The 17,153-nt window shown below is 54.8% G+C and overlaps 1 protein-coding gene across 2 annotated transcripts in view; it reads left to right on the top strand.

The window, feature by feature from the left end:
* Nucleotides 1-15,368, top strand: part of SLC6A14 (solute carrier family 6 member 14) — a 56,989-nt gene extending 41,621 nt beyond the window's left edge. For both annotated transcript variants that reach the window (XM_025190867.2, XM_075941177.1), the window contains 9 exons: nucleotides 381-513; nucleotides 2,065-2,205; nucleotides 4,483-4,711; nucleotides 7,058-7,183; nucleotides 7,717-7,835; nucleotides 9,174-9,273; nucleotides 10,205-10,314; nucleotides 11,751-11,918; nucleotides 13,572-15,368. In XM_025190867.2, the coding sequence (XP_025046652.2) occupies nucleotides 381-513; nucleotides 2,065-2,205; nucleotides 4,483-4,711; nucleotides 7,058-7,183; nucleotides 7,717-7,835; nucleotides 9,174-9,273; nucleotides 10,205-10,314; nucleotides 11,751-11,918; nucleotides 13,572-13,721 (1,276 nt within the window). In that variant the 3' untranslated portion in view covers nucleotides 13,722-15,368. The remainder of the gene's footprint in view (nucleotides 1-380; nucleotides 514-2,064; nucleotides 2,206-4,482; nucleotides 4,712-7,057; nucleotides 7,184-7,716; nucleotides 7,836-9,173; nucleotides 9,274-10,204; nucleotides 10,315-11,750; nucleotides 11,919-13,571) is intronic.
* Nucleotides 15,369-17,153: the final 1,785 nt, after the last annotated feature.

The following is a 17,153-nucleotide window of genomic DNA, read 5'->3' as shown; positions in this document are numbered from 1 at the left end:
CCCCAGTTTAAAACAAATCTAAAAAGCGCAATGACCCGTTGACAAGCCGACCCCCGCTCTTTGCTGCGCCACTTTTAACCAGACAGTATTCGCCCTATGACGGAGGATGTACGCTAAGGGCTTGAAATCAGCAGAGGCTTCAGCGTTCTGACCTGGCTCCTAACAGGACACACTGCCGAGCCCGGCTAGGTGGCGGAGGGGAGGGTCTGGCAGGCTGCGTGCACCAAGGGATGGTGATGCATGCATGCGACAGCACCCGCGAGACGTGCCCCGCCCCTCTCCCGCGCTGGCTTCGGATGCTCCGCGGGACTCCTCGCGCAGCCGCTGGCAGGCTGTGCCGTGAGCCGGGCGACGCTCATCATGCTCTCCTCTGCTTTCAGCAAAGTCGCCCTGCGGCGCTCCAGCGGGCTGGACGAGACGGGTGAAATTGTCTGGTACTTGGCCCTCTGCCTGCTCCTGTCCTGGCTGATCGTCGGAGCCGCCTTATTTAAAGGAATAAAGTCTTCAGGAAAGGTGAGCCGGGGGAGCCCACGCTAGCTCTCCGGGCCTCGCCCTGCCCGGGGACGATCCCAGCTTCCCTGGACAGAGAGACACCCCTGCACCGCACACTCCGGCCCGCTGGGCCAGCCTCTCTGTCCTCAGGCGACGTCTGCGCGGCCCTCAGAGGTGTGACGGCTGCCCCTGCAGGCTCCCACGCCGGCTCTGAGCTCCTAGCCCCTGTGACGATAACCCCTGGCTCTGCAAGTCCTCCCACCACCCAGGGCTGTGCTCAAGCGGCCAGCCTGGCCTGCCGGCATTTTGGGAGCCAGCTAGTGTGGGGATGGGCCGCAGTCACACCTCTGCCGGGCCGCACAGACCGTTCATTCAGAACCCCAGTCAGCCTCCACGGCAACGTGAAAACCCCCCTCTGCCAGCTGCGACAGCCATGGGCCCTGCCGGGCCTAACAAGGGCTCCTCTCCCCCTTTCAGGTGGGGCAGGAGCGCTCCTCATTTTCCTGTGTGGGGCCTGGCCCGCAGGCCCGGTTTCTCCACTCCCCATCCTTCTCTCATTCTTCCTTCTGTGCAAGGGAGGTTTAGGTCGGACATTAGGAAAAACTTCCTACCTGTCAGGGTGGTGAAACACTGGAATAAATTGCCCAGGGAGGTTGTGGAATCCCCATCACTGGAGATATTTAAGAGCAGGTTGGTCAGACATCAATCAGGGATGGTCCAGATGGTGCTTAGTCCTGTTGTGAGGGCAGAGGACTGGACTCGATGACTCTCGAGGTCTCTCCCAGGTCTAGTGCGCTAGGATTCTAGGATTCTGTGTCTGTTTCTGTCTTTCCCCTCTAGATCTCCAACTCCCTGCACCCAGTGACCTTGGTTTTCTTTCCTTTCCTCCATGATATCTGTCTCCTTGCCTTGCTCCCCATCCCTTTTCTCTGCCTCCAGCTCTTCTCTGCAGCACAATTTCTGTCTCCTTCTGCCGCTTGGGGCCGTAGGTGCTAGAAGAAGGGTGCAGGATGGGGGACTGCAGCACCCCCATTATGTATGGGGTTTGCAGTTTGGTTCAGTGGCCCCCATTCCAAGTGTCCAGCACTGCTGCTTTGGGCCATGCTGGCTTCCATCCCGGCCGCTCTGAGTAGAGCGCAGGCGCTTGGCCGGCCACGGGCTCTTCAGCCCTCAGCCTCTAGTTCCTTCTCGCCCTTCGGGGTGCTGGGCACTGGCTCTGCATGAGGCCTGTAGGCCCTTCTCTCCAGCACGCGCACGGGGTGTCCCGGGGCAATCAGAGAGGGGTTCATAGAGTCAGCGGGGCCGTGTGCAATTCTGCAGCATGACGCACTGCGCTGCGAGGCGCCACCGGCCTGGCCAGCTCCATAACCGAGGTAACGACAAGGAAACCGGCAGCACGAGCCATGTCCAGGGTGGGTGGGTGGGTCGGTTGCTCTGTGGTGCGCAAGGCCCGTGGCCCCAGGGAACGTTCACACCCAGGCTCTTCCCGCCCTGCCAGGCGTGTTTGGCTCAGGCCCGTGTCGGGTTCTTTCCCCCCCACCGCAACGCCCCTCCCTCGGTGTCTCTCGGCAGGTTGTGTACTTCACCGCGCTCTTCCCCTACGTCGTCCTCGTCATCCTGCTGGTGCGAGGCGCCACGCTGGAGGGCGCCCGGAACGGCATCGAGTACTACATCGGGACGCAGTCCAACTTCACCAAGCTGATGGAGGCCGAGGTGAGGCACAGGGGCGGGGAGGGAGGTGTGAAAGCAGAAGACACGAGCGTCCCGGGCGCAGCGGGTAGTGACGCAGCCTCAGCCTTCGTAACGGCCGGCACGGGGCTCAGGTTCTGGGATACAGTCGCCTCCCCCAAGCCAGACTCGTATCCCCCCCGCCCCGTGAGTATCTACAGTGGGATCTTGCTGGATGACCTGGTGGCTTGGGGAGGCGAGCTTCCCCAGCCCTGCTCCTTCCCAGCAAGGCCCCTTCCCTTCTTGCCCCCCACAGACACTGGGGCCACTGCTGGACCCTGCCCAGAGCCCCCCTTGCCCCAGGGTAGTGCCCCCAGCCTGGGATAGGGCACCCCCAGCCTGCCCTGGCCCTAGAGCTCTGGAGAGTTGGTGGGCAGTGCAGCAAGCCGGGGGTGGCCCAGCTGTGGCCTGCACCAGTCCTGGAGCATCGGAGAGCAGAGCCGGGAGGTGCAGACCCAGCTTCCCTGGCCTATGTCTGCCGGCCGGACCAGGGATCCCCCTCCGCAGCTGAGCCACCGGCCCCCGAGCCAGGACAGGCTGCACGGGACGCCCCAGCCTCTGGCCCTGCAAAGGGGGAGAGGGGCTGCGGTGGAGCATGGGCGGGCCCGGCCGTGGCAGTTTGGGGAGGCAATGCCTTCCCTGGCCTATGATACCTGCTGCCCGCGGTGACGCCTGCCAGAAACCCACATTTACAGGGCAACCGTCTGTCCCCCTCCTGAGCCCAGGGAGCCGGAAGGGGCCCTCTCCTGCAGCACTGGAACGAAAGGGGCCGGGGAGGGCTGCCTGGCGACACAGCGCCAGCCCCGGTTTCCGTGTTACCACCCTCCGTTCCTCAGGCGTGTGTAACTCTGCTGGCGAGCCAGGACCGTGCCGGGTGGCCCGGGGGTGCGCTGCGCCCCGGGAGAGTGACTCTGAGGGCTGCCTGCTTGGGCCGGCATGAATTCCAGGGCGTTTTATCAGCCGGCTTCTCGAGTGAGCTTCAGTTTGAGACCAGCCTAGGCCTTGCCCTGGACGTTAGCTCAGGGCAGAGTGAGGGGCGGAAACTTGCTCCCGGAATGGCGCTTCTCTGGGGTTTCCTCCAGCCTCAGTTCCCCTTTTGAGGCCAACGCTCAGGTGGTTCTTCCCAGCGCGCTGCTCTCAAGGCTGGCCGGGGGATGGGGACAGCTCCTGGGCCTTCCACACGGGCTGTCCGTTCCCACCTCAGCTCTGTCCCGGTGATGGTGGCTGCCATTTTATTGCTGCATCGTTTGAGCTCCTGGGCTCTCAGTGGGTGGGCGTCTGCTGCACAGGACCTGAAACATTGGCATAACCCGGGGCTGCCTTCCCAGACACAGAAGTAGTCCCAGTCTGAGGTGAATCGATGGCACAGAATGGGTGGGAGCATCCAAAGATTGCCAGTGCAGTCTGTTTTATTTATGTACTAAAAGGCTCACCCAGCATTGCTTGGGTCCTTAACACTGTTCCCTCTAATCTTATCCCTCCATGCATGGGCTTTTTCCATCCATGTGTGGAATAATTGTTTACATGCACCACTGCATGTGCACCACCCGTAGCAACTCAAACCTAGCTGTGGGCACTCTGCTAATCAGCTGAGCGGTATTTGAATCTCCCTGTACCCAGCTTCCAGTCTGAGACAGGCCACCTTGAACCTAGGCCTTCCCCTGGAAGTTAGCTCGGGTCATTAACTCAATTAATTTGATTTTTTAGAAAATAAAATGAAAATGTGGATGTGTCATCTCAGTCGTTGCTCTGGGATGGGGCTGGGGGTGAGGTGTGCAGTCTGCAGGCTGTCCTGGGGAGAAAGAACAGCCCCAGCCCTCTCTGACCACAGCAGCTCGGAGTCAGGTGAGAAGCACCTCTCCATGGCCGCTGCAGCTCCAGCACTTTCCAGGCACATCAGTGAATAACGTCTCCTCATCCCAGTGCAGCAAGAAAATACTATCCCCATTAGTCTTACATTTTAGGAAACTGAGGCACAGAGTGCATGTGGACATTTGCCCAAGGCCTCACAGGAGATCAGTGGCCAAAGGCCAAAGATCTCCAGGATTGTGGTCCCATGCCATAAGCACAAGACCAGCCTTCCTGCCCTTTGGTTAGGAAACTTCACTCCTCAGGTTCATTGATATTGACACTTCTCACTGAAATTCACATGCAATTATCGTCTTAAAGAAAGGCAGCAGCCCTGCCAGAGTGCACCGACCGGGTCGGAACACGTAGCTTGGGACGCATACCAGAACTTACCTCCAATTATTTTCCTTTTAGGTTTGGAAAGACGCAGCTACCCAGATCTTCTTCTCCCTGTCGGTGGCCTGGGGAGGGCTGGTCGCGCTCTCCTCTTACAATAAGTTCCATAACAACTGCTATTCCGATGCCATTACCGTTTGTTTAGTAAACTGTCTCACCAGTGTGTTTGCCGGCTTTGCGATATTCTCCGTTTTGGGACACATGGCTTTCCTGGCAGACAAACCCGTCTCGGAAGTGGTGGACTCAGGTCAGTGCAAGAGTCTCGCTGTTTATTCCAAAGCTTTCCTCTCCGTTTTCTAACCCGGTTTCGGCTCAGCTGCTCTGACTGTAGTCCACTGGGGCCATGCGCTACCACCGCAGTGACGCTCGGAATGAAGAGGCCGTTTTGTCCTGGGTTTATTTTATTTAGTTATTTAGTTATTTATTTAAATATTTTACACTGCCTCTCTATTTAAAATATTCGAGGTGGCTTACAACATTTTTAAACACAATACAAATTTATATAAAAATTTAAAATACGAGACCCCAGAGGGACATAAAACCTGCTAAAACATATCAAGAAGAGGAACATACTCATACACTAATAAAAGCACTAGTTAAAAGGGTAGCTTTAGCCTGATGCTGAAACAATTCTAGCGTTGGCGCCGAGGAAGAGGAGGTTGGGAGTAAAAGCTGAGAAGGCCCTGTTCTGCATAGATGTTAATCTCACCTCAATAAGTGGGGTAACCCTGAGCAGAGCCTCCCTAGCTGACCTCAATCCCTGGCAGGTTCATACGGGAGAAGACGGTCCTTCAGATACCCTGGACCCAACCCATTTAGGGCTTTATAGGCCATTACCAAAACCTTAAATTTTGCCCGGAAACATACCGGGAGCCAGTGCAGCTGCTGAAGCCCTGGCATCATGTGCTCCGTATAACGGGTATTCGTTAAGACTTGAGCAGCCGCATTCTGGACCAGTTGAAGTTTCCAAAGGCTCTTTAGAGGCATAAAGTGCATGACAGTAATCCAGTCGGGATGTAACAAGAGCCTGGATCACTGTGGCCAAGTCATGCTTGCTCAGGAAGGGTCGTAGCTGGCGGATCAGACGAAGCTGCCCTAAAGCACTCCTGGCCACCGAAGAAATCTGTTTTTCAAATCTGGTTTTAAAGGAGGGTCCAGGAGGACTCCCAAGCTGCGTACCTGTTCTTTCACAGGGAGAGAACCCCGTCTAGAACAGGTGCCACCATCAATCCAGGTTTCCAACGCCGGTTGACTTTGTTCTCGGCCATAAGTCAATGGGACTTCTCCCAAGTCACTAAGGTGCTATTGAAAATCCCACCCTATGTATCAAATGTGTCTCAGCTGCAGGCTTGGCCAAGGAGTGTGTGGGCCTCAAGGCAGCATGCTGAGCCGCATGGCTCCCGGCCTGGTGGGCAGGGCCAGGAGCTGGGCAGTGTGGGGCCCATAATGCATGGAGCTGCGGGGCCCAAGATGACTGCCTCACTCGCCTTGCCCAAAGGCCGGGCCTGCTCAGCTGCCAGGCAGGAGCAATGACAGATTAATACATAAGATAATAGAAGGGGACATTTTGAATCATAAAAATACAGGCTTGATAATAATTCTATTTGTTGTATTGCCTTAAACAGGTTAGTACATCCCCCAAATTGTAGGTGACACGTACTCCATACATAAGACCTGTGCATGGCTTAAGTCCCATTGAAATGCTCCAAACAGGGCTTTTGTGGTTCTAAAGTAGCGCACAGGCCTTTGGGAAGCCGGACCGTCTCACCAGGGGGATGTCACCTCTCCTCTGACTATGAATTGCTGTTTGAATCCTTTGTCATTTGGGATCTGCCTGAGCTATCAGCCGATTCACATCGGAACAGAAGTGCAGGCTGAACCTCTCTAGTCCAGAACTCTCTGGTCTGGAAACATTCGTCATCCAGAATGACTGGAGTTGGCCACACCTGCGAAAAGCGGACAGCTGGCTAAGTTCCTCACAGGCCCATAAAGTTTGCTTACAGGCTCTCGGTGTTCTGTGCTGCTAGTTAACTCTAATCAACCCCTTCTCAGAGCCCAGCAAGTAGTGTTGGTAACTCTGCTAGACAATATTGACTCCTGTGGTCCGGCAAATTCTCTGGTACAGTCCTAGTCAGGGTCCAAGGGTGCCAGACTAGAGAGGTTCGACCTGTAATGAAATGTGGTTTGGGTTTTTCCGCAGAGATGACTAGTAACTTGCCACATTACAGAGCAAGACTCTAGATCTGTGCCATAGATATAAATGATGGATTTGGGGGGCTGAACCCAGTGGGAGTTTGGCTGTTGGTTCAATCTGGCATCTCTTACAGCGATGCTGTTCAACCAGAGCTAACACACCTGAGCTTTGGTAAAGTTCGGTTCAGCAATTTCCAGCCCCGTCCTGCTCTGGCTATCGCGAATGGCAAAACTTCCATTGACGTCAGTGGGGATTTTAGTTTTGCAATTGCCAGACCAGCCGCTCGCTTTGAGCTCCAAGTTCTGATGTCATTTCCTGTTATTTAAGCTGAAGAGAAATGAATCAATTTTTCATTGACTGGGTTGTGATGCTAACGAATCTCTTCCTCCTCTCTCTCAGGCTTTGATTTGGTATTTGTCGCCTATCCGTCGGCTCTCTCCAAGTTACCCGTCGCCCCTCTTTGGTCATTTTTATTTTTCTTCATGCTTCTACTCTTGGGGCTTGACTCTCAGTTCGCTTCCATAGGTGAGTAGGACGTGACGTTAGAGCAGGGTCACATTTGTCAGCTGATTTTTTCTTTCTTCAAAACACTCAGATTTGGATTAACCAAAACATTTCAAAACTTCATGTCCATTTCCAGGCCCTTCCAGAAAACCCACCATTTAATTCTGACGTTTTCCAAACCAAACCTTTTACTTTTTCAATTTCCAGTGGCGTTTTGTGTAGAAATTCCCTTCACATGTACGTGGGAGACATTTTTAAAATGCATTGAAAATTTCAGTTGGAACCCTATGTTTTATTCGGTGCAGAATGATTTCATTTCAACTCTTCAGTTTGTGGAAACATTTGAAAAATCTTCATTTCACGTCGTCAATTCAAGCTGACGACATTTATTTATTTATTTTCAGAACAGCTAGTGACAAAATAATAATAAAAAAAAACAGTTATTCTCACCGTTACGCTTAAAATAACAAAAAAATGTTTCCGGTTAGTGTTAGTTGCATTTCTTCATTTTACTGCCTGTGTTCCAACAAATACAATTCTTTCTTCCCCTGCAGAAACAGTGACAACCACCATACAAGATATATTCCCCTCGATGATGAAAAAGTTGAGGGTTCCCGTAACCCTGGGGTTATGCATGCTGCTGTTTTTTCTTGGCCTCATCTGCGTCACTCAGGTACAACATTGTTATGGGTTTAAGGATGGTTCAGCGGGGAGAGGGGGAGAGGATTTGCACGAGACAATATAACATTTCTCCATGTGACAAGGAATCGCAGTCCTGTGTTAAAACATTTGGAGAGAAGTCACCTCCATGTTCTGCAGACACCTTAGCACAGGCTCGCTCTATGTGCCCAACAAGCCCGAATGGCAGCATTTGCGGAATCCGGCCCTCCGCGATGACTTTTTAAAACAGGAGCCTTTCGGTATCTGATCGTTAGTGAGCTGTTCTTTTAACGACCAGGAGCCCTTCGTTCAATTTGCTTCTTCGGTTCAGGAGATTAGTTGGTATGATCTAGAACATTTATCCACCGTGTCTGCGGCAGGGTAGGTGGGGACTGCGAGTGGATATTGACAGTCGTCTCATTCAGAACTGACTGCCTAAGACGGCAGCTGTATAGAAGTGGTATAGTCAGCTCTCAAAAAATCAGTCAGTCCAAAGCTTTTAGGGCTAATCAGGTTAGCCCCTGACATACAGCGATTATTAGTATTATGATTATTTTTTAGTTCACTGAATGTACTTTCTTGGGACCCTTGCTTTTTAAGATGTCAAGATTGAATTTTAAGGGCCATATCGAAAAAGAGCGACTGACATTTGTAACTACCCCACCCCCAAAGCAGTATGCCCTCAGGAACCGGTGGCCACCTGTCTGTCGCTCTGCAGCTGACCTATGATACGAGAAAAAGAGAACTTGGAAGTAAATTAAACCCATAGAATATTCAGTAATTCCCCCTCCATTTCGTTCCTGTCATACAGGCTTATAGGCGTGTTTATTTGTGCGTGAAAGTCACACGAGGAGTTCTCCACTTATTTCCCCTTGTGCTGTTTTATAGGAGTGTGTGTTTGTGTAAGGCACGAGGAGCTTCTGGGTCTTTGCCCCCCTCTAGTGGCTAGTGCCTAACAGAGGAAAAAATTAAAAAACAAAACCGGGTCTGGGAGCACTTTATAGACTCACAACTTCCACACGTGTTGCTAGCTACTCCTTTAACTCTCTCTAGCGCGAGCCACAAAAGATGCTGTTCTAGCACCCCAGGTTCAAACCCTGCTGCTTCCTCGTGTGGTGTTCTATGGGCTTTGCTATTACAGTAGTGAGCAGGAGTATGCCGTGCAATGCACTTGTCCATTTTCAATGCAAATAGGAAATGAAATAAAGTGAGAGATGCACCTCTACAAGCAGGGCTTTTAAATAAAAACCCAGGCTGAGGTTTAATTCAATGGACATAAGCTCTCCATGCAGCCGTGCAAAAGGTGACGAGGCCTGGGTAAAAAGCTACCTCTCTGTTGTTTGCTTTGCAGGCAGGAATCTACTGGGTTAACCTACTGGACCATTTCTGTGCTGGATGGGGGATCCTGTTTGCAGCGGTGCTGGAAATCGTAGGCATTAGCTGGATTTATGGTAAATTACTGTCACTGGAAAATCCAGCTGTGGCAACGTGAATCATCCCAGTTCTCCCACAGACCTGGAACCGAAACATTCTACAGATGAACGTGCATAATATCTCAATGGCTAAAAAGATCGTGTCCCAAATCATTAGAACATCAGAGCGGCCAGACTAGGTCGGACCAAAGGTCCATCCAGCCCGGCGTCCTGTCTCCCACATTGGCCAATGCCAGGTGCCCCACAGGGAGGGAACAGAACAGGGAATCAATAAGTGATCCCTCTTCTGTCGCCCATTCCCAGCTTCTGGCTGTCCATGGATTGGGACCCGCAGCGTGTGTCTACACAGCACAGTTATTTCGGAATAACGGCCGAGAAGAGCAAGAATGCTGAAAGGTCGAGAGAACATGAGTGATGAGGGAAGACTGAAAGAACTGGGCTTGTTTAGTTTGGAAAGGAGAAGACTGAGAGGGGACATGGTAGCAGTTTTCAAGTACCTAAAAGGCTGTCACAAAGAGAAGGGGAAATACTATTCTCCTTATCTTCTGAGGACAGGACAAGAAGCAATGGGCTTAAAGTGCAGCAAGGGAGGTTTAGGTTGGACATTAGGAAAAACTTCCTACCTGTCTAGGTGGTGAAACACTGGAATAAATTGCCCAGGGAGGTTGTGGAATCCCTATCTCTGGAGATATTTAAGAGCAGGTTGCACACACACCTGTCAGGGATGGTCTAGATGGTGCTGGGTCCTGCTGTGAGGGCAGGGGGTGGACTTGATGTCTCAAGGTCCCTTCCAGTCCTAGTGTTCTGTGAGTCTATCCTCCAGGAACGTGCAGTTGTAAGGAGCCTTGTATCCGTGCTGCCTGGAGCTCCCCAGACGTGTGCTCTCTACCCCCTGAGCCCACGCTCCAGACCCGGTCTGACAGTGCGCTCTTTGGCCATCTCTCCACAGGAGGGAACAGATTTATCGAAGACATCGAGATGATGATTGGGAAGAAGAGCTGGTGGTTCTGGCTGTGGTGGCGAGCATGCTGGTTCTTCATTACCCCGGTGCTCTTATGTGTAAGTACCGTGGGCAGATCCCTGTGCACGTCTGGCCAGGGACATATTGGTTCCACGTTGAACAGTTTCCCAGTAAAGCTTTGGGGCTGCCTCTTTGGCCCCTGGGAGCCCACTTTAAAGCAGGCGTAACAGCTCTGCTGAGGTTCTCCACGTGCGCGCCGAAGGGCCATTCCTGACCATCAGACCAACAGCAACTCAGTACTGGTTGAAAGTGAGAGCTACCGGGGCCTCCATAGGGCCGTTCCTGGCCTGCAGCGCAGGGTGGAGTTTGCTGCCACACCAGGGCTAGTGGGCAGCCTGAGCAGGAGGGGAAGGGTTTCAGGATCTGTGTGGATCTGAATACGGGGAGGATCTGGGCGCCATCTGACCTGGGCTCCCTACCCCCAAAAGCTGACTGGCATGGGGCAGGTTCTGGCCCCAGATCCCCCACTGGTGCATAGGGCAGATGTTTCAGGGCTCATGCCCAGCCCCTTCCCCATGTTGGTCACCCGGCTTACCCCATTTTAGGGGAGAGGGATTTCCTATGGGCTGGCGGTTCCATGCGCCCAGTAGAACAGCACCGGCTTTTCCCAGCATCCTCCATTTCCGAATCCACCAGCCACCTCCGCTTCCTCACCCCAAGCTCCAGGTGCCCCAGGCCTGACGTGGAAACCCACGTTCATCCCTCTGACACATCTCCTCTCGGCAGCCACCCCCCTCTTTCCTCCACGGTCCTGACCAACTGGATTTGAGCTACTCACTCCCCTACACGGGTTACACCCGGGATACACCAGTTCAACCACCACACCCCTCGCTCCTCGGGTTCTCTCAGATCATCGCCACCTGGTGCTTCCCTGTGCCTCATAACTGTACCACGTGCACGATGGGAAACAAGCCAACCACTGCTCCTACATAACTCGCACATCCCGTTCTCGCCGCGACGTACCTCTATTCTCTTGCGGATCCCCGTGAGGGAAGGCTTCTTGCAAATATCTTACCTGAGCAGGAACGTTCTCCAGAACTTACCTCGGCCTGCTTTCCCCATATCCCGTAACCGTGCAGCTGGGGCACAGAGGTACAGTGAACCATGTTTCCAGATCCTCGGAGCATGCCTGTGCATGCCACCCGAACGTGGGAGAAACACGCCTGCCGAGCGAGGCTGATTTCCTAGCAACATGGGTGTTGAAATATTTTTAAACAATGCAGGAAGTGCTTGCGCGCATGTCAGTGGATGCTTCCAGCTCAGCAGAGGGCGATGCATGACCCGTCTTATTGCCTGATGGCGTTTGGTAACAACCCCCTGAGCAGCAGGCAGGCTTAGACCTGGAGCCGCTTAGATCCGTTTCGACGCTGCCGAGGCTCCCATGGCGATGAAGTGGTTCACGGTGCGCTCTGCAATCGGTGCAAAGCAGACTCAGCCTCACCTGCCTGGTCTCCCTCTCTTTGTTTTTGCACAGGTGATTTTGTTCTGGTCGCTGGTGACATTTTCCACTCCCAAGTACGGCTCCGTCGAATACCCCACGTGGGGATCTGCCGTGGGCTGGTGCCTGATTGTCTTCTGCATCATCTGGATTCCCATTGTTGCAATCATTAAAATAGCCAAAGCTCAAGGGAACCTGTGGCAGGTAAGGGCCTAAGCGAACAGCGGCCGGAGGGCCAACTCCTCTGTTGAATGCTCAGGGGGCCGGATCAGAGCCTGACTTCTTTTGTTGGAGAGGTTTGGATTGGAAGGGGCACTCTGAAGTCAATCAGCAATCCCCAGAGAGTTAGTCATTTGGCAAAGGCCAGCGGTTCTCCGTGGTAAAGCACACGCCAGATGCCCTGATCTCCAGGATCTCGTTTCCCGCGTCAGTTGTTATCCCAGTGCTGAGCTCTGCCATTTCCAATCTGACATCACGTGGTCGTGCTGGCTGAGGAAGAGTTGCCATAGTCTGCATTAGAAAGACACAGGGGGCGGCCCGATGGGGTGAGAGACCAGCTTTCAGGACACCCGGAGCTTGTCTGGGCTGGGAGAGGCACCGAGAGAGACATGGGTGTCCAGTACTGCACAGCCTTCCCAAAACTGCCTACGTGCTCCAGCCGCCCGGGAAGGCTGGGGCTGCAGCGGCGCAGCCTGGCTCCGTGGCCACCGGCAGGGCTGGGGTTGGGGCCACAACACGACAGCCCCAGCCCACAGAAGCCCATTTCCAGCAGGACCAGGCACCCAGTGGCTGGGTCAGTACAGGCTGCACCTCTATAAACCGGGACTTTCTGGTCCCACAACACTGGACCACGGATGTTCTCAGACCAGAGAGTCCCGGTGCACTGCAGGGTGATGGGGGTCAGGAGCCTGGCCTGAGGCAGGGGGATGCAGGAGCCCAGGACATGGCCCAGCTGAGCTGCCTGGGGGACTAGGAGTCAGCACACAGTTCAGCTGAGCTGTGAAGGGGGGGAGGGAAGTCTGGGACATGTGACCTAGCTGGGCTGCCAGGGGAGCCAGGAGGCCCGGTGGGGTGGGGCCAGCAGCATGGAGGTCAGAAATGACCTCCCCTGGTCCAGCAAAATCCCTCCTCCAGGACTAGTCAGGTCCTGAGGGTGCCGGACCAGGGAGGTCCAATGTGCAGTAGCTGTGCCGGGGCAGCTTAGCCTGTCCTGGCCTATTCCACTCTCCGCTCCTGTGATCACGTTGTGACGGCGCGTTGGGGGTTCCCCGTCTCCTGCACCCCGAAATGGCACAAACAGACTCCACCAGCCGGCGGAATAGAGGAAGTTTATTGCCTCTCCAGGATACAGCACAGCACAGATGTAGTCTGGCCACAGAGCTGGGCTAGGATGCCTCAGGCCCCCTTGAGATGGGGGAGACTGGGCCCCTAAACTCCAGCCCCTTCTCCTAGGCTCTCCTCCATGCTCTCCCACAGTAACTAACTAAATTCCCTTGCAGCCCTGCCCCCCCAGTCAGGGCAGCATTCCACCTTCCTTTGTTCCTCTCCTTGGGGGGTGTCTGGCCGCTGGTTCAACAAGTTTGGCCTTACCTCTGCCTAGCGAGGTTTTCCCTGCTGGGTCTTGCTCCAGACAGCAGGGGTCACCACAGCCCAGCAATTACCCCCACTACGTCACACACGTGGTCTTGCCTTTTAGCCTTTTCCGATGACAATCCACGGGAAAGTGGTGGCTGGGGAGGTTGGTGCTTAGATTGCCCCCCACTAGTCAAGTGAAAAATACCAAAGGAAAGGTGGTGAAGAGAACACAAACCTCCCAAGGCCTATCGGTGCCTGAGACTGTGCTGTTTTGCTTCTCAGCGTATCATGAGCTGCTGCCGCCCAGCTGCTAACTGGGGTCCCTACCTGGAGTGCCACCGAGGGGAGAGGTACAGCCACATGACAGATCCCCACAAGGAGCAAGACCAGGAGATCCCCACTGTGGACGGCATCGTGCACAAGCTAGAATGAGACGCCTGCCATGGGCTGCCTTATACTGAATACAAATGTGATTTTTTTTTTTGTTTAACGTTGGAAAATAGCAATAACCCCAGGGAAAGCTGTAGTATTTATTGTTAGCGTGTCTGCACAGGGTGGGGCAAGTCATGGAGAGGAAAGCCCAGGCCGCCAGGGTAGGAGGGCCGGAAAATACACCCTCAGCGCGGAGGGCCGGGGAGGAATGCGCAGCGCCCTGGGCTGCAGATGCTGCTGTGGGGGATGAGGGTGTGCTGTGGTGCGCACCTGTATGGGCTGGAGCCATGGGGCTCCGTGCTGGGCACGCGCCAACAGGCCACAAGCCCACGCGCTTCCCCGCCCACACTGGGCACCGCATGGGCTGATGGTCGGCAACAGGGCAGAGGGGCTGCTGCTCCCCGGCTTGGCGGCCCAGGGAAAGCGAATACCTGCTGCTGTCGGGGCCTGGCTCCAGTCCCTCAGAGCTCGGTGCGGAGAGACGTGCGCGTCTGTGTTGCGGGTGCCTCTCGACGCTGAGCAAGGCCGGGCTGCCGGGCCGTTTAACGTGGGCAGAATGTGGCAAGGCGAGTTATCCCTGCTCCCGCTGGGGTTCCTCTTGGGTGTAAAGGCCGCCTGCACTCGCTCACCCGCTCCTCGCAGCTCCAGCTGCCTTGGCGCTGGCGCCGGAGCTGAAATGTGCAAGCTGGTGCTTGCGGGCAGGCTGTTCTTCCCGCGCCAGGCACAGCTTCACCTGTCTGCCTCCCCTGGCTCCCGAACTCCAGGCAAAGTGCCACCGCGCCAGGCCTGCCTGCTCCTCAAGCCGTCAGACTAGAGCTGAGGCGGGGCCCCCGGGCCTTGTGCTGGGGATCTGCACGGGGGGGGGGGGTGAATTTCCCCCCGAGTCCAAGTTATAACTGCCATCCTGCCGTGGCACACCACCCGCCTCAACCGCTCCACACTCACGAGTGGGGATCCCCCAGGTCACAGGCTCAGCTGCCAAGCCATGAGCACTGAGTTCTTTCTATTTGCCTCCTGGTGGCTGAGCCGCTACGGTTCACAGCTCCCAGCCGTCCATCGGGACTAGAAACTTATTTACTGTTAAATGAAAATCGAGATTTGCGGATCATCACATGACTCCGGGAACTGGCTCATTGAGAACAAAAACTGAATCTCGTGAGGTTTGGGAGCACTGACTTTGTTCATTCGTTTGCTGCCAGATCTGGAACGGGCGGGCTGGCCACGGGTGCAGACCGTGCGGCTCCTGATAGGAGAGCCCAGCTCCATACTGGGATCCTAGCACACTAGAACTGGAAGGGGCCTTGAGAGGTCATCGAGTCCTGTCCCCTGCCCTCCCAGGCATATTCAATGAATAATTAAACCGTGTGCCCATAGAATAGAGGATTTCTGATGTTTTACTATTTAAAAATTTAGGGGGGGATTTATTTTTCTCTTGTGTTCATTGTGGGGTGTTTTGTTTTTTGTAACAACGAGCCAAAGTCGTTAAGTTGCAGTCCCACTCAGAGGTCTGTCACCGATTCTGGATACTGAAGGGGACAGAGAGCCAAGTGCTGTATACATCAACCTAGATTTTATACTGGCCTTTTTGTGATAACTTAACTGTCGTGTTGCTGTTTTTAGCAAATAAAGTGCAGAGTTTTTACAGTTCTCGGAACCGGATGGGCCTTTTGTCTCCTTGTGGGTAGGAATCGGCCGAAGAAAGCACCCGCTGGCTCTTTCGCCACGTTGTCAGGGCAGCTTTGTAATGCAGCGAGGCCGGGGGACCGAGGGGGGTGCTGAAGCGGGGAGGGGGCAGCCCCATCCTGGAGGTGTTCGTTTGCAATAGAAGTCTGTAGCGACAGCACAGACCTGGCCATGACTTGCAATCCAGGCCCAGCACAGAGGGCCCGGATAGCAGTTTGGTTTCCCTAGCTGGGAATTCCTACAGCATGGAGAAATGGGTGGCTGGCACTGGGCCTATCAGGGTCCTGGGCTGCCCCATTCCAGCGGGCAGACAGACCCCTGGGCGGCCATGAGCTGGGATATGCTAGAGCAGCCTCCAGGCTGTGCTAAGTTCCTCCAGGCCCGGGGTTGTCATGGAAACAACCCCATGGTCCAGCAGCGGCTCCCCAAGGGCAGGCTGGGGTGGGTTGAGGCTGAGTGTGGCTCACTTTGGTGCAGGGCACGAGGAAGGACTCTGGTCTGCGCCTGGCCAAGGGGAGCAGGGACAGAATCCAGGGGGGGGGGAGCTATTGCTAGAACTTTACACCCCACTTTGGGGGACTGCGACTGACCCCAAACAGGACCCATGGGCTCAGCCGAGGGTGCCTGGGGCTTTGGAGAAGTGGATAGCGGTAGAAAAGAACAGGTGGGGGGAACAGGCGGAGGGGGAAGAAGGGTTTTTATTGCCAGTCCTCGTCCTGCCTCAGACCCCCAAACCCTGCTCCGGGTGAGCAACAACCAGCCCACTAGCACACCTTTTATCTGGGTCAGGGTGTAACTACACTTCTCCATCCTCACCCCCAGCCCTGAGTTAGTAAGGTGAACACCGCTCTAATGCCAGCCACGTGGCCAATCGAGTCCTACCCGCCCGGGGCACGGGTTACAGCTTTCTAGCGGAGACAGGCGGTTTTACAGTACCACAAAGGGGGAAGGAGCCATGCGCCGACTGTTGCAGGGTGGCTGGGACGGACAGAGGGGAGGAAGAGACCATACAGTTCTAGAGAGCCTTCGTTAGAAGTTACTTCCGTGGTGCAGCTACGTTCGGATCGATCCCAAGCGAGCAGGAAAGAAGGGAAAAGGGGCATTAAAACGTGGCTATAAATCAATAAGGACCCCCATCACCATGGTAGTGGTTACCCAGACCCCTTATTTAACTTTTACCCACCCCAGCAGATAACACCCCCTCGCCATGGACCCCAAATGGGCCACACGGGTTTTATTCCCTTCCCCTCATTCCCTCCCCTTTTTGGGGGTGAGAGGTACGGGAATGGGGGAGGAAAAGGGCAGAAAACACAACCCCCTCATTTTTGAGTCCATGTGGTGTGATGCCAAATGAAAGGTTCGTTTTAGCAGTAGAAAGAGACGGTTCTGACTGAGGGGAATGGTACAAGAACACGGAGAGCCATTTCTGGCCAAACTCCTCACCCCTTTTAGCTAAGCCACCCCCCCCCCCCCGACGAAGGTAGACCCGGGGTGCTGTGTGTCCGATTCTCTGGTCGCACTGCGTGGCGGTGTTTGGCCAGGAGAGGACAGTGTGGGCTTGCGTCTGCCTCTCTCTCCCCTCTAGCTCACTCGCACGCCTGAGGCAGCCGCATGGCACCCGCCCTGTGGGACTGCTGGCAGTAAGTCCGCATAACGCAGACCATCAATCTTCGGGGTGGGCCCCCACTTGCTCCTGCCTCCGCGACAGGCTCATGGGAGGGTTCCCAGAGGGTTGCATCGCAGAGCAGT

This window comes from Pelodiscus sinensis, chromosome 13 (assembly GCF_049634645.1).
Source record: "Pelodiscus sinensis isolate JC-2024 chromosome 13, ASM4963464v1, whole genome shotgun sequence".
NCBI classification, from domain to species: domain Eukaryota; kingdom Metazoa; phylum Chordata; order Testudines; family Trionychidae; genus Pelodiscus; species Pelodiscus sinensis.
The sequence above is the reverse complement of the archived record's forward strand: the minus strand, read 5'-3'. Positions and strand labels throughout refer to the sequence as shown.